At 43.8% G+C, this 13944-nt stretch overlaps 1 protein-coding gene across 2 annotated transcripts in view; it reads right to left on the reverse strand.

Moving 5' to 3' along the window:
• Positions 1 to 9693, reverse strand: part of BUD13 (BUD13 homolog) — a 27687-nt gene extending 17994 nt beyond the window's left edge. Inside the window, exons 1-4 of one of the 2 annotated variants that reach the window (XM_046637730.1) lie at positions 9523 to 9693; positions 7400 to 7490; positions 2832 to 2916; positions 31 to 218 (exon numbers count right to left, since the gene is read on the reverse strand). In XM_046637730.1, coding sequence (XP_046493686.1) covers positions 31 to 218; positions 2832 to 2916; positions 7400 to 7490; positions 9523 to 9665 — 507 coding nt within the window. In that variant the 5' untranslated portion in view covers positions 9666 to 9693. The remainder of the gene's footprint in view (positions 1 to 30; positions 219 to 2831; positions 2917 to 7399; positions 7491 to 9522) is intronic. The other variant, XM_046637729.1, reaches the window with a different exon arrangement.
• Positions 9694 to 13944: the final 4251 nt, after the last annotated feature.

Here is a 13944-nt window from a genome sequence, read left to right on the forward strand (position 1 = left end):
AGGAGATGAATCCGGGGTGTCATGACGGACCTTTCTAGGAGGAGATGAATCTGGGGTGTCATGACGGACCCTCCTAGGAGGAGATGAATCTGGGGTGTCGTGACGGACCCTCCTTGGAGGAGATGAATCCGGGGTGTCGTGACGGACCCTCCTTGGAGGAGATGAATCCGGGGTGTCATGATGGAAATGTCTGTGTGAGGGTGGATCTTCATTGTGGCCTAAACACAAACAGCAGAGAGTCAGATTCTCATAAATGCTCTACTCACCTCCGGTACCCAAAATTCCGAAAGATTCCCTAGCAGCATACATCTCCAAACTACTCAGAAAGCCCAAAAGGTCTGCACAGCTCTTTTGCTTAGGGACAGCAAACCAGCACTCATGTACATTTTTAAAATAATCTCTCTTATTTGCCTATCAAGTCATAAATCTGTAAAGCATTTAAAATACATTTTTCATATTAAACCTTATAAGGTAAGCAGGGCAAGTACCCTTGTTTTAAGACAAAAATAGAGGTTCCAAGGAGGTCAGTGATTTCTTACCTAAAGTCACAGCTACTAAGATGAAGAGACAGGCTAGAACACTGGTCTTCTAAATCCCAACCCAGTGCTCTTCCCAAAACCTTATTTGTACAGGGTTCCCAGTCAGAGGCTCCTACTGATATTTAGCCTAAATAATTCATAGTTTGTCCTCATTCTTCTTTCAAAAGGCAAATTAACTAAACCTGTGCCACAGCAAAATGAAATGCTGTTAACTATTTAATCCACCTCACTGTGCGCCTTATTAGAGTGGGGGAGATCACCAGAAAAAAGGGATCAGCATTTGCAGATCACCTCCTGCCAGGGCTTTATACAGATTACCTCGTTTAATTCTCACAACAAACCTAGGAGACAAATATTGTTATCCCCATTTTATAGATGAGGAAGTTGATACTCAGAAAGATGAGGTAATTTGCCAAAGTCATACTGCCAATCAGTGGTGGAGAGAATACACAGATCCAGCTCGGTCTGACTCCAGAGTCCATGTGCAATCTTTAAAAATATGTAGTTGAGGAAAGAGTTTGAGAATTTCAATTTTCAAAGGCATACCAGGATGTTGCTATAAAAATGTGTATAGCAACTCAGAACATTTCCAAAACCCAGTTTCTCCTCTCCCTCTATTTCTTGTCATTGAGCTCCATGGCCCAAATACACATAAAAACCAGGTGAGACCCAATAAATACATGTTAAGTGGATGAATTAAACCAAGTCAACTCCTTTACTTTTGTGAATAGGCCCATGTGATTGGAATCCACTCCTCAGAGAAAAGTACTGATATCTGTGGGGGACCTGACAGTAAATCTAATCCATGCGGCTGATAAATTCCATGATAATTATAAAAGGAAATATGGGTCAGAGATCATTGAGGATATTTCCAGTAACAAACAGAGATGGGGCAGTGAGAGCGAGGCAAAAGAAAAAGAACTACCTGTGTATGCATGTGGACCTGTGTGTGTGTGTGTCTGTGTGTATCAATTCCTAGCCCTACTGACATGAAGAGCAGAAGATTCTCTCTGAAAAACGGATTATGGAAAAGACTGGAAACACAACTACAGGATAAGACAGAAAATAATGGATAAGAGTGAAGAGAATTCTGATAAAAGAATAACGATAACGTTTTCATTCATAAAACATAATAATAATGTATTGAAAATTAACTGAGGCAAAGGTGATCACTAACCTACAGCCAACTGTCACTTTTGTTATGCATTTTTTTCTAATCAGAATAGTAGGATAATTAACCTAAGGGCACAGAGTATAACACGGAAAGAACAAATCCTGTTTAGGAGTTAGTTCTTCTAATCCTCCATGCGTGAAGACGGAAGGAGCATCAAGCGTAAACTGCAGTTAAACAACTATCAAGAAGCAAGACCCTTGTCTATGAAGGAATGAACACAGGGAGTGAAAAACCAGCACACTCCCACTGGCCACACAGAGCCTGAGGGACTGTGGGACCAGGGATGGGACTCACTGGGACTAAGCATTTCTTAGTCTGTGTCCCTCAGTACATAGACCTACCTACCAAGTTGTTGGAAAAGGGGAAGTGACTGCTAAGCCTCAAGTGATGGTCTACCAAAGAGCAGTAGGCTGCAAGAATCAAACACCTATTAGCAACTCAACCAATCAACAAATATTCATTAATGGCACCTCCTTGTGCTAGGCGGGGAGAATACCAAGGAAATTAGACTAGGGCTCGGCTCTGCTCAGACATGACAAACAAATGCCCTTGATCCAATTCTCAAGAACATCAACATTGTTTCTAAATAGGGAGTTAAATTACCAGCCTAGGGAGAGGGCATAGAGTAGGCAAGTGGAGAGTGATGCACTCTAACATGCCAACATTTAAGGGAAGAACAAAGAAAGATTCACTAACAAATAAAAAGAAAGAAAACACAGGTCCTTGACCCATACACGAGTGGCTTCATTCTGGGAGAGGACAGAGGCTGCTAAAGTCTCCAAACTCTGTTCCCTCAGATTCTTGTAAACTCCTCCAAAGTCCTGCCTGTGTGCTAAGTGCTCTCCTATTCTGGGCCAGAGAGGAGTGGGTGCTGAAAGGCCCCCAACTGAGTCCCCGCCTGACCTCAGTAAGCCAATACCAAAATATAAGAGAAAGTGGATACCTGGTCTCTCTGCTACCACGTCTCACTACCTCTGAATTATTTTTCACATTGTATTTTTCAGGATCAATGACACACTAACACAAACTATGCATTCCTCTAAAAGAAAAGCACAGAACAGAAAAAAATGCTTCCCCTATAAACAGAAAACTTCGATTTATCTACTGTTGGAACTCACCTCCCAGAAGCTTCCATTTGGTGCTGGAACGAAAGGCTTCCATCTGCTTCACTTCCTCTGGCCGCTCATCCACAAACTCAGCCACCTGTGGGAGTGAGGACGCTGTGTGAGCAAATCCACAGGAGGCAGCCAAGGAGCACCACTGTCCCAAGAACCTGAAGCTAGGACCATTCCCATCCCTAACATACACGGCACACAGACCCACAAAGGCCATGAAGAAACACGTAGTGGTCCTCAGTGATGTTTGCTCCAGAAACATCTGACTGTCACTGACTGGGTTGTTTAATTATAGATCTTTCTCTGACCAATCAATTTCCCTCCTAAGGTTAATGTCTTCTATTACAAACCTTTTTATTCACCTGCCGGGTACACAAGTGCCACTTATAAGCTAAAAGCTAAATTCCTTTTACCTTTTACATTCAGAGTGAAAACACAAGTTCCCTGTCATGCTTATCACTCATCAAAGGCTTCAGGCTCCTTACGAAAACTTTCTTGTTGTAGGCAGTCACAATGACAGGTTTTCTTGAATCCAACCAAAAGAAGTCACTAAGATATACATAGAATCGCAGAATTTTTAAGGGATAAAACCACATTTCATTTCATCCAAACTCCCAAACAAATCTGAAATCTTCTCTTTAGTATGCCTAACATAATGATCACTCACCCAGTGCCTCCATGACAGGGAACCAATTGACTGACAGGGAACTCATTGTTACAAGGCAGGCCATTGCATTTTGGGACAGTGCTAGAAAGTTCTTAGTTTTATTGGACGTCTGCCTCCCTATAACTTCTTTTCATTGACCCTAGCTCTAACCTCTGGTGCAACTGATCCCCTTTCCACAAGACTTTCAGAGATGGCTGGCATAATAAATTCTAGTTACAGAGGAGCAACTATATGCAAGGCACTGTGTTTCGTGCTTTACTTATATCATCTCACTAGTCTCCACAACAGGCCAGCAAAGAAGGACTCCACATTACTAAACAGTAAACTATGACTCAGAGAAGTTAAGTAACTTTCTCAGTGACACAAGCTAACAAGAGCAGAAGTGGAATACAAACCCAGCTAATAATTCCCCTCTACTTCTCTTCTCCCAAGATCCTACCATCATCATCCCTCATATAACCTGGTTTTGAAATCTCTCACTGGACATTAAAAGCACCGGCTTTCGGGGCTGGGCCCATGGCCGAGTGGTTAAGTTCGCGCGCTCCGGGGCAGGCGGCCCAGTGTTTTGTTGGTTCGAATCCTGGGTGTGGACATGGCACCGCTCATGGAGCCACGCTGGGGCGGGGTCCCACATGCCACAACTAAAAGGACCCACAACTAAGAATATACAACTATGTACCAGAGGTCTTTGAGGAGAAAAAGGAAAAAAATAAAATCTTTAAAAAAAAAAAGCACCGGCTTTCAAGCAAGATAAATTGAGATCTAAATCCCCAGCTCTGCCACTTAATATTTGCGCGATCTTTGGCAAACTGTTCTTTCTAAGCCTCAACTTCCTCATTAGTAAAAGTATGAGGATTCAATGAGATAATTCATGTGAGCTTAGCAGTGCTTGTTACGTGGTAAAGGCTCAATAAATTCAACCAATTATTCTTGTGCTGCCACTGCTATTGTGGTTGTCCTAATTATTTTGCCATTATTATTGGTAGTGGCGATGGTCTTGCAGTAATAAATGAATTCAACAATCAAGATCTGTTTTAACCAGTGTAGAGAACAATGGAGCTAAAGCCATCTTGGTTAGGTTTGGGGACAATTACAAGAGCAAAAGACAGTATTATAAAGGAAAATTAACAGACTTGACTACATAAAAATTAAAATTTTTAAATGTCAAAAACTATTATAAATGACGAAATATACCTATGACAGGTAAAACAGATATTCTTATTATATAAATAACAAATAAATCAATAAAAAACAAAAATTTCAATTTTCTAAAAAATGGACAAAATACCAAGAAATTCATAAAATTCAAATGCCCGATAAACACATGAAAGTTATTCATTTCACTATTTTTCTTTTTTCTTTTTTTGGTGAGGAAGACTGGCCCTGAGGTAACATCTATTGCCAATCTTCCTCTTTTTCCTTGAGGAAGCTTGTCACTGAGCTAACATCTGTGCCAATCTTGCTCTCTATTTTGTATGTGGGATGCTGCCACAGCATGGCTTGATGAGCAGTGTACAGGTCCGTGCCTAGTATCCAAACCCACAAACCCTGGGCCACTGAAGCAGAGTGTGCAAACTTAACCACTACACAACCGGCCCAGCCCCCATTTCACCGTTTTTCAAAGAAACTGGACACCATTGTTCACCTGCCAAACTGGCATAGGTTTGCTGTTGTTAATAAAGCTCTAGTATTGATGAAGAAATGGGGAAACCAGCATTCTCATTCACCTCTAGTGAAAGTGTAAATTGGTACCACATTGTGGAAAGCAATATGGGAATATAGGTCAAAGGGACCATGATTTCACTTCACGAGAATAAAGAAATAAACAAATTCCTATAATGATTTATGTACAAGACGGTTATCAGAGCAATATGATATTTTAAAACAGGAAACAACCCATATGTCCATTAATAGGACAGGTTAAATTAATATGTATATTGAGCTACTATGCAACCATTAAAAATCACATTCTCAAAGAATATTTTAAAGTCCTACTAAAGTATTCACAATATATCATTAAGTGAAAACGCAGGCTCTAAAACTATATGCACAGTATGATCCCAATTATATTTGAAAAAAATAAATACAAGTATGTATAATCTATGAATTATAGCAATACGCATCCAAATGTTAGCAGTTGTTATCTCTGGACGGTCACAATTTAAGTGATTACTATATTCTTTTTAAAACTTTAAACCTTCTTATAATTCCCTAATATTCTACAATAAATATGTATTGCTTTTATAAAACAAAAAAATATTTTGGAATCCACCTTAAAAACAATGTTCAGGCTCATTTATAGGAAACTTTTTATTTGCTCCTTTTTTTTTTTAAAGATTGGCACCTGAGCTAACAACTGTTGCCAAATCTTTTTTTTTTCCTTCTTCTCCCCAAAGCCCTCCATGACATAGTTGTATATTCCAGTTGTAGGTCTTCTGGTTCTGCTATGTGTGACGCTATATCAGCATGGCTGGAGGAGCAGTGTGTAGGTTTGCACCGAGGATCCAAACCGGTGAAGCCCTGGGCCGCCAAAGCAGAGTGCGCGAACCTAACCACTTGGCCACAGGGCCGGCCCCTATTTGCTCCTTTTCTTCATGGATTCGACTAAGCTTTAACGTTGTGCACTCTTGTCTAGGCACTGGAGATACGCAGATTAACACAACACAGCGTCTGTACTTTAGAGGTCAGACCTCTAAATGGAGGTCTAATGGGAGACTGAGTTCCAAATGATTTCATCAATTTGATAAATGTTGGAGACATATTTCACATATGTTCCGAGTGCTATTAGAGCACAAGGGAGGTAGCACACTTTTTATTCCACCGGGAAATTGCGTGAAGGAGGTAAATATCTGAATTGAGTTTTGAAGGATCAGTGAGAGCAAAAGCGTAGGCAAATCACGTAGTGTTGGTATAGCCACGGAAACCTTCTGAGAAACAAGGCGAAAAGGAGAGCTCTTGACAGGCTGTATTATACTACAAGGTGGTAAAGATGAAGCCCAGAGGAGTATATTCAATGTTAATCCCCAGCATATTCTACACTAGAGTATTTAAAAGATGGTTTATTGGTAATTACAAGTGAAACAGTGATCTTAAGGAGCCAATTTAGTTTCAGGCAGAATGAACACTTAAACCTGGTTAATGTTTACAATTAAGCACTTGGTACCTATGTGAAATATATCTTTGACATTTATCATATTGATGAAATCATTTGAAACTCAGTCTCCCATTCTAGGGTCTGACCTCTAAAGTAGACACTGTGTTCTATTAATCCACATATCTCCAGTACCTAGATGAGAGTATACAATGTTAAAGCTCAGTTGAGGGGCCGGCTCCGTGGCCAAATGGTTAAGTCCATGCGCTCCGCTTCAGCGGCCCAAGGTTCCACTGGTTCAGATCCTGGGCATGGACATGGCACTGTTCGTCAGGCCATGCTGAGGCGGCGTCCCACATAGCACAACCAGAGGCACTCACAACTAGAATCTACAACTATGTACTGGGGGGCCTTGGAGAGAAGAAGGAAAAAAAAAAGGAAGATTGGCAACAGATGTTAGCTCAGGTGCCAGTCTTTAAAAAAAAGAAAAAGTTTCTTATAAATGAACTTGAACTTTGTTTCGAAGGTAGATTCTAACAAATTGAACCACAGCTCATTCTAATCATGGCTCTGTCGCACAGGTTCAGGAGTCCTGCCTCTCTCTGTGATGAGTGCCCTTTTTAGGCTGACAGGGCCCTCCATAAACAAAGACAGTGTATGGGCATCATCAAAGAAGACTATTTTAAAACAGCTCTTGGGAAATACCACCTCTGCTCTGCCCTCAACCTCCCCCCTTACAAATCCACCCTGCACTCAGAATCAAGATTGAGAGGCTTGCATTACAAAGTCCTCACAGCCTCAAAAGATACATACCACAGGCAAATCTCCATCATCTTCTTCCTCCTTTTCTGGTTTAGTGGTGGAGATAGATGTCCAGCTCACATCATCATCCACAATTCGCATTCTAAATGTGAAAAACAAAAAGATCAAAAAGGAAGAATCAATCCTGGATAGCAGCCTACAAACACTTATTTATTCGTTCTAGGATAAAGCTCAAAATCCCACAAAATCCTGCATGGTCCAGTCTTTGCCTATATGGCCAACTTTATCTCATACCACTGCCCCCTGGGTTCACTACCTCACTGGTCATCTTTCAGTGCCTACAGTGAGACAAATTCCTTACCACATCAGGTTTCACAGACTCAGTTCCTTCCCTCTGCCTGACCCACTCTTCTCATTCTTTACTGGGAAACTCTCACTCAGTCTTCAGATAGTAGCGTACATACAACTTCCTTGAGCATACCTTCCTTGACGACTCCTCCTTACCTCCCCCCAACTAAGAACCCCTGTTACACGTTCTTGGAATACTTTCATTGCATTTATCACAAAGGAAATAAATCAATTAGTTGTGTAATCAGTTATCGAAACCCTGTATCCCCATTAAACTATAAGCTGCATCAGAACAGGGACTAAGCCTTTCTCATTCACAGTGGCATCCTCAACATCTTGCAGTAACTGGCATAGGAAGTAGTCGATAAATGTTTGTTACACGAATAAACTATGGATGAGTCCAAATAATAACAACGACTGCCATGATGTAAACTGTTATTATTTGAAAAGCCAAGTTCACTTTACACATCTCTAATCACAACCACCATTTAATATGTGATATCATTCAGTACTGCTCTCATTTTAAAGATGAGGAAACGGTGGCTTAGAGAGACGAAGTATCTTGCCCCAAGCCACACAGCCCATAAAGTGGCACAGCTAGGATGCAAACTCTGATAGGTGTTGCTCCAAAGCTCAATCTATTTTCACTACATGGCACTGCCTCGGAAGAACCCACACAAGTCAGAGGTGCAGGAAGACAGAACGCAAGAAACAAACCAGCAAAGGAAAGGGATTGTTCTTTCAAACTATTTGATTTTACTGAGTATGTTAGTTTCCTAGGGCTGCCTAACAAAGTATCACAAACTGGGTAGCTTAAAACAACAGAAATGTATTCTCTCACGGTTCTGAGGCTACAAGTCTGAAACCAAGGTGTCTGCAAGGCAGTGCCTGCTGGGAAGGCTCCAGGGGAGGGTCTTTCCTTGACTCTTTCAACTTCTGGTAACCCCTGGCATACCCCGGCTAGTGGCAGCATAAATCCAATCCAATCTCAGCTTCCGTCTCCACATGGTCATTTTCCCTCTATGCCTGTCTCTGTGTCCAAATTCCCCTCTTCTTAAAAGGACATCGCTCCTATTGGATTTAGCATCCATTCTAATCCAGCAGACTTAATCTTAACTAATTACATCTGCAAAGACCCTATTTCCAAATAATGTCACATTCTGAGGTTCCGGGTGGACGGGATGGGGGGAGGGGCGCTATCCAACCCAGTCCACCGGGCCACAAGTTTTCTCACTTGAAAAATGGGGATAATAACAGTACCTACTTCATGATAGTGTTCATATAAATTCACATACGACAAATAAATTCATATAAGACTAAAGTACTTAGAACAGTGCCCGGAACATGACAAGAGTTGTATAAATGTCAGTTGTTATTGTTCGTAGTAAGATTATTAAGAGTAACAGGAAGGGAGCAGAGGTCTCTGACGTGGGACCAGAGTCCTCAGGATTGGAGAAGCTGCACAGACAGGCTCTGGGCCCTAAGCATCCACGCACAGAGACTTTGAATCGGCTCCACCAGTATTCTCAGGGCACAATACGCGTTCTCTACGGGAGAGGTCGGAAGGCCACGAAGGCGGGAAACGAGTGATGGAAGTCACAGCCCGGCTCGAACACACCCAAGCAGTGCACTGCCCACGGCAGGGGCGCGGCCCGAGCGGGCTCCGTGCCGGGCAGGGTGACGCGCGGCGGAGGAGCGAGGCCGGCGCGCCGAGGGGAGGGGAGCCGCGCCGACCCGGGCCGGGCCGGGGAGGGCGGCGGAGGGGAGGGGAGGGGAGGGCAGGGGCGGCGAGCGCCGCAGGCCCCGCCCCACCGGGCCCCACTCACCCCTTGCCGCCGACCCCGCCAGGCTTCGGCCGTTTTTTGCGACGCTTGCGACCGGACTCAGAGCCCCCGTCGACGCCGGCATCGGCCCCAGACAAGTAGCGCTTCAGATACTCGGCCTTGGAGAGCGGCGGAGCTGCCGCCATGGCAGCGGCGAGGGCGGGGAGACGGCTCGGCGTTGGGGACAAAATTCTTGAACGCGAAACGGACGGCGGTGACTAGAGGAGGTGGGGCCAGGACCGGAAGTGGCGGGGTGTGTCTGGAACAGCCCGGGCTGACAGGTGAGTGAGTGCTTTTGCAGACTTCCGAGGGATGTGCACACCTCCGGGGCCCACTCTACGATCCTCAGACGTGCAACTGTGTTTCTTCTGTCCATCCATCGATCGGCTCATTCAACAGACTATGCAGCAAGTGCTGTTGTAGCCGTGAGAGTACAGCCACGACCCAAACAAGATCCCCGCCCCAGCAGCTTCAGAAGGACCGGAGTGTAGTGGTTAAGAACGTAGGCTCTGGAGGTGCAGTGTATTCAAGTTTGAGTTCTGGTTCCATAACTTCCTAGCTGTACGACCTTGGGCAAGCTGTTTAACAAAATAGGGATAATAATGGCACCTAACTCAATGGTTGTGAGGACTGAGATAATATTACTGTGTAAAGTGCCTAGAACAGTGTCTGGCACATAGGATATGTTAGCTATTTTTATGGGTGTAAGTATTTAGGTGGGCATGAATCTGTTCCAATATGGCCTCCAAGTACCTTTCAAGACAGGAAGTCAGAAATTCCAAACCCAGTATAATTACTATGAAAAATGCTAAAGTTTCTAACCTGTGTAACTTCCCCGCGTCTATTATTGGTAGCCCCTAGCTATCTCCTGTGTAGAATCTTTCCAGTGAAAAGGATCTGGATCTATTTTCAGCATGGCAAAAGAGGAAAGCTAGAGAGATTGAATTCTAATACTCAAGTTTTGGAGGAAAAGAAAAGACTTTTCTTGTGGGCATTAAGAGCTTTACTTGAATTATCTCATTTAACACTCACAGTCCTCAGTTTTATTTTACAAATGAGAAAACTGAAGCTTGGAGTTACAGGAGCTGCCCGAATTCATACTGCCAGAACATGACCCTTGGGAGCAGAGGCTAGCAAAGTGGGGTGCAAGAGGGAATCTGAATTTTTTTTTTTTTTAAGATTTTATTTTTTCCTTTTTCTCCCCAAAGCCCCCCGGTACATAGTTGTGTATTCTTCGTTGTGGGTTCTTCTAGTTGTGGCATGTGGGACGCTGCCTCAGCGTGGTCTGATGAGCAGTGCCATGTCCGCGCCCAGGATTCGAACTAACGAAACACTGGGCCGCCTGCTGCAGAGTGCGCGAACTTAACCACTCGGCCACGGGGCCAGCCCCGGGAATCTGAATTTTTTGAAATGTTAGATATTTTCTTTTTATCTCATCATGTAGAAGTGAAATTTTTGTCACTGCTTTAAAGTATATTAGTCAAGAAGGCTTTTTAAACAAATACACATCTTGGGATACATGTTCAAAAATATACAACAAAACAGTTTCGGAGATCCCTGCCTTGCAGCATGAACTTTTAAGCACTGGGCAATGCTGAATGGTCACAGGACAGGCCCAGAAAGGAAAGCAGGCTGGGTCTCTGAGAGCCTGAGAAGGGGACCCTGGACAGATAGGGCTTCACCAGCTGGAGAGCCCCACGACCCCCGTAACACAACCTTCCTTTGGCTTCTAGTCCACTTTGGTGTTTCAAACTGCACTCTGCAGCCTGGGTGTCAGCAGGCATTTGCAGAGTCTCAGCCTTCTGCTCCAGTGAACATTTCCGGTGTAGCCCCCTCAGCCCCATCACCCATCTCCTGCCCATTTCTGTCTTCAGTTCCACTGCTACCCCTTCCTCTCAGCACCCAGCCTTAGCCTGACAAGACCCACGCTCAGGTCCCAACCTTGTCCACCTCACAGGACAGGTAAGCAGCATTTAATGAACCTATGTCCAGTGGCGTGGCCTGAGCGTTGTCCTCTCTGCAGTTGCATCTAATCAAGCAAATGCAGTAATTATGGACTTGACCTCAGAATGTCCAGAGCTCAGGGTTCAGACTGGCCTGGCTTTGAGGCCAGCCTCTTAGAAGCTTTACTTCCTTTGAGAAGTTACCAGCCTCTCTGAGGCTGTTCCCTCACCTGTAAAATGGGGATAATTTTATTTACAGCTTTTACCTAGAAAAGTTTTAAAGCAGAAACAGAGATACTTTAGAATTACTGTGAGGATTATATGAGAGAAAATACATATAAAAGCACTTCACAATTATTAACTCACTAATCCTCACAAAAACCTATGAAGTAGATGCCATTATTATCCCCATTTTATAGACCAAGAAAACGAAGCATTAGAGCCAAGACTGGAGGGCTTCTAACCCTGAGGTGAACACACAGAACAAACACTGGCTGTCTTCTCTTCACAGGTGAAAACACTGCCATTTTCCTGTAAAGAGCAGAAGTGTGCAAATATTTTTAAAAAGAGAAATAAAGCCAAACAGGGGCCAGCCTGTGACATAGTGGTTAAGTTTGTGTGCTTCACATCAGCGGCCCAGGGTTTGCAGGTTCGGATCCTGGACACAGACCTACACACTGCTCATCAAGCCCATGCTATTACGGCATCCCTCATACAAAATACAGGAAGACTGGCACAGATCTTAGCTCAGGGATAATCTTCCTCACTAAAAAATAAAAACATAAAGCCAAACAGTCTTAAACACCACTGCCCTAAATTTAAGTAGAGGCACCATTGACTAAATGACTAAATATGGCTATATTTAACATGCTTGAAACATGAAGTAAGAGTGTCCTCACAAGTGAACTCCTTTCCCCTTTTAATGTAAACACCAAACTTTCCACTTAAATTTTATCCCCATGGCTGTGAAACTGAATCTACCTGTTCTCGGGCTGGCACTTTGTTTCACCAACCCTGGCCTTAGAGCAGGACCCTTCCCACACCTTGTTAGCTCCAGGCTACCTCCAGTGCCCTAACGAGGCTCCATCCAGGACAGAGGATTACCATGTAACAGATTTGATTAACCACATGCCACATGCTGGGGACTAAGGGGCAAAATGCAGTTAAATAGATGTAAGCACCCACCCCTGACAGGCTGTATGAGACAAGACTTGAGTTGAGTGGAAAACAAGGCTGCCAGGCCCCGTCAAAGAGCAAGAAGTACCTTAGCTGGGTTATCCCTGTCTGGCACCTTGTCCTCAGTCTTTGCCAGTTCAGAAACTCAGGTTATCATTTCCCAATAACTAGCTGGAGTCTAGGAGATTGCCTCACACCAACCAAACTCAGAAGACTCAGTAATAAACCACAGTGCCATTTTTTCCTTCACAGTGGGAGATGAATGTGACACAGGGACTCACCTTCAGAGCACAACCATCCCATAGGGAAGGTCATTCAACAAACCAAATGATGGATCCGAAGGTTGCCTGAACTCAGATTCCCAATCAACTGGGAACATATCGAGAACCTACTAGGGTAGAACACTTGCTTAGGAGAAGTCTATTCAAAGTGCTGTAGCTTTATAGTTTGTAGCAGTCATTTGCTAACCATAGTCTCCAAATTCTTAAAATTCCCTCCTCTTGCCCTCACTTACAGAAGTTAGAGATACAGGTATGGGAGTCAGTCTCACATGAAAGTAGCAAGATGCCAAAGAATTAATATGGAGATGTGTCTGAAAACAGAACCTTTGGAAACAAATACATTTAAGGAAAAGGGAGGAGGAAGAGATTCCAAATAAGGAATGATCAAAGTAAAGGGAAATTCAGCATTACAGTATCACAGGAGCCAGAGAAGGGTTAAGAGGTGGTCCAACGTCAAATGACACAGAACAGAGAATGAGAACATTTTCCAAATGGAAAACCCCACTTGTGACCTCTGAGACTAGTTTAATAGAGCAGTGAGAGTAGATGGGTGTGAGTACTAAGTCATCTGTAACGGGGCAATTCTTTAGGGTTAAGTGTGCACACAAAGCACTCAGCTTTGCTGGAGCAGCTCAAGTAATTAACAGGTCTTTATTGAACAAATACCCTGCAGCCAGCACTGCAAGAGTCATCAGTGTTAATGCAGCAGAGAGGACTAGCTGGGGCGGGGGGTCCAGTGCCCTGGGCTGCAGAGTGCTCACTGGGTCCTTAACTACCTATGCTTCTATAGGCCACCCCCTCCCTCTCTGGTTGAACCTGTCTCCCCATTTGTAATTGAGTGGGATTAGATCTCAAATACCCCCATTGGTTCTAACATTCTCCAACCTCAGAGCGTGTGCAGCTCCCTCTGCCTGGAAATCTCTTCCTCCAGCTATCCACATGGCTTACTCGCTGACCTTCTCAGCTTTGCTTGAATGTCAAATTATCACCTTGTTAAGGTCAGCACCAGCCCCCACCTTCCCTGG

Source organism: Equus quagga, chromosome 14, assembly GCF_021613505.1.
Source record: "Equus quagga isolate Etosha38 chromosome 14, UCLA_HA_Equagga_1.0, whole genome shotgun sequence".
Lineage (NCBI taxonomy): Eukaryota > Metazoa > Chordata > Mammalia > Perissodactyla > Equidae > Equus > Equus quagga.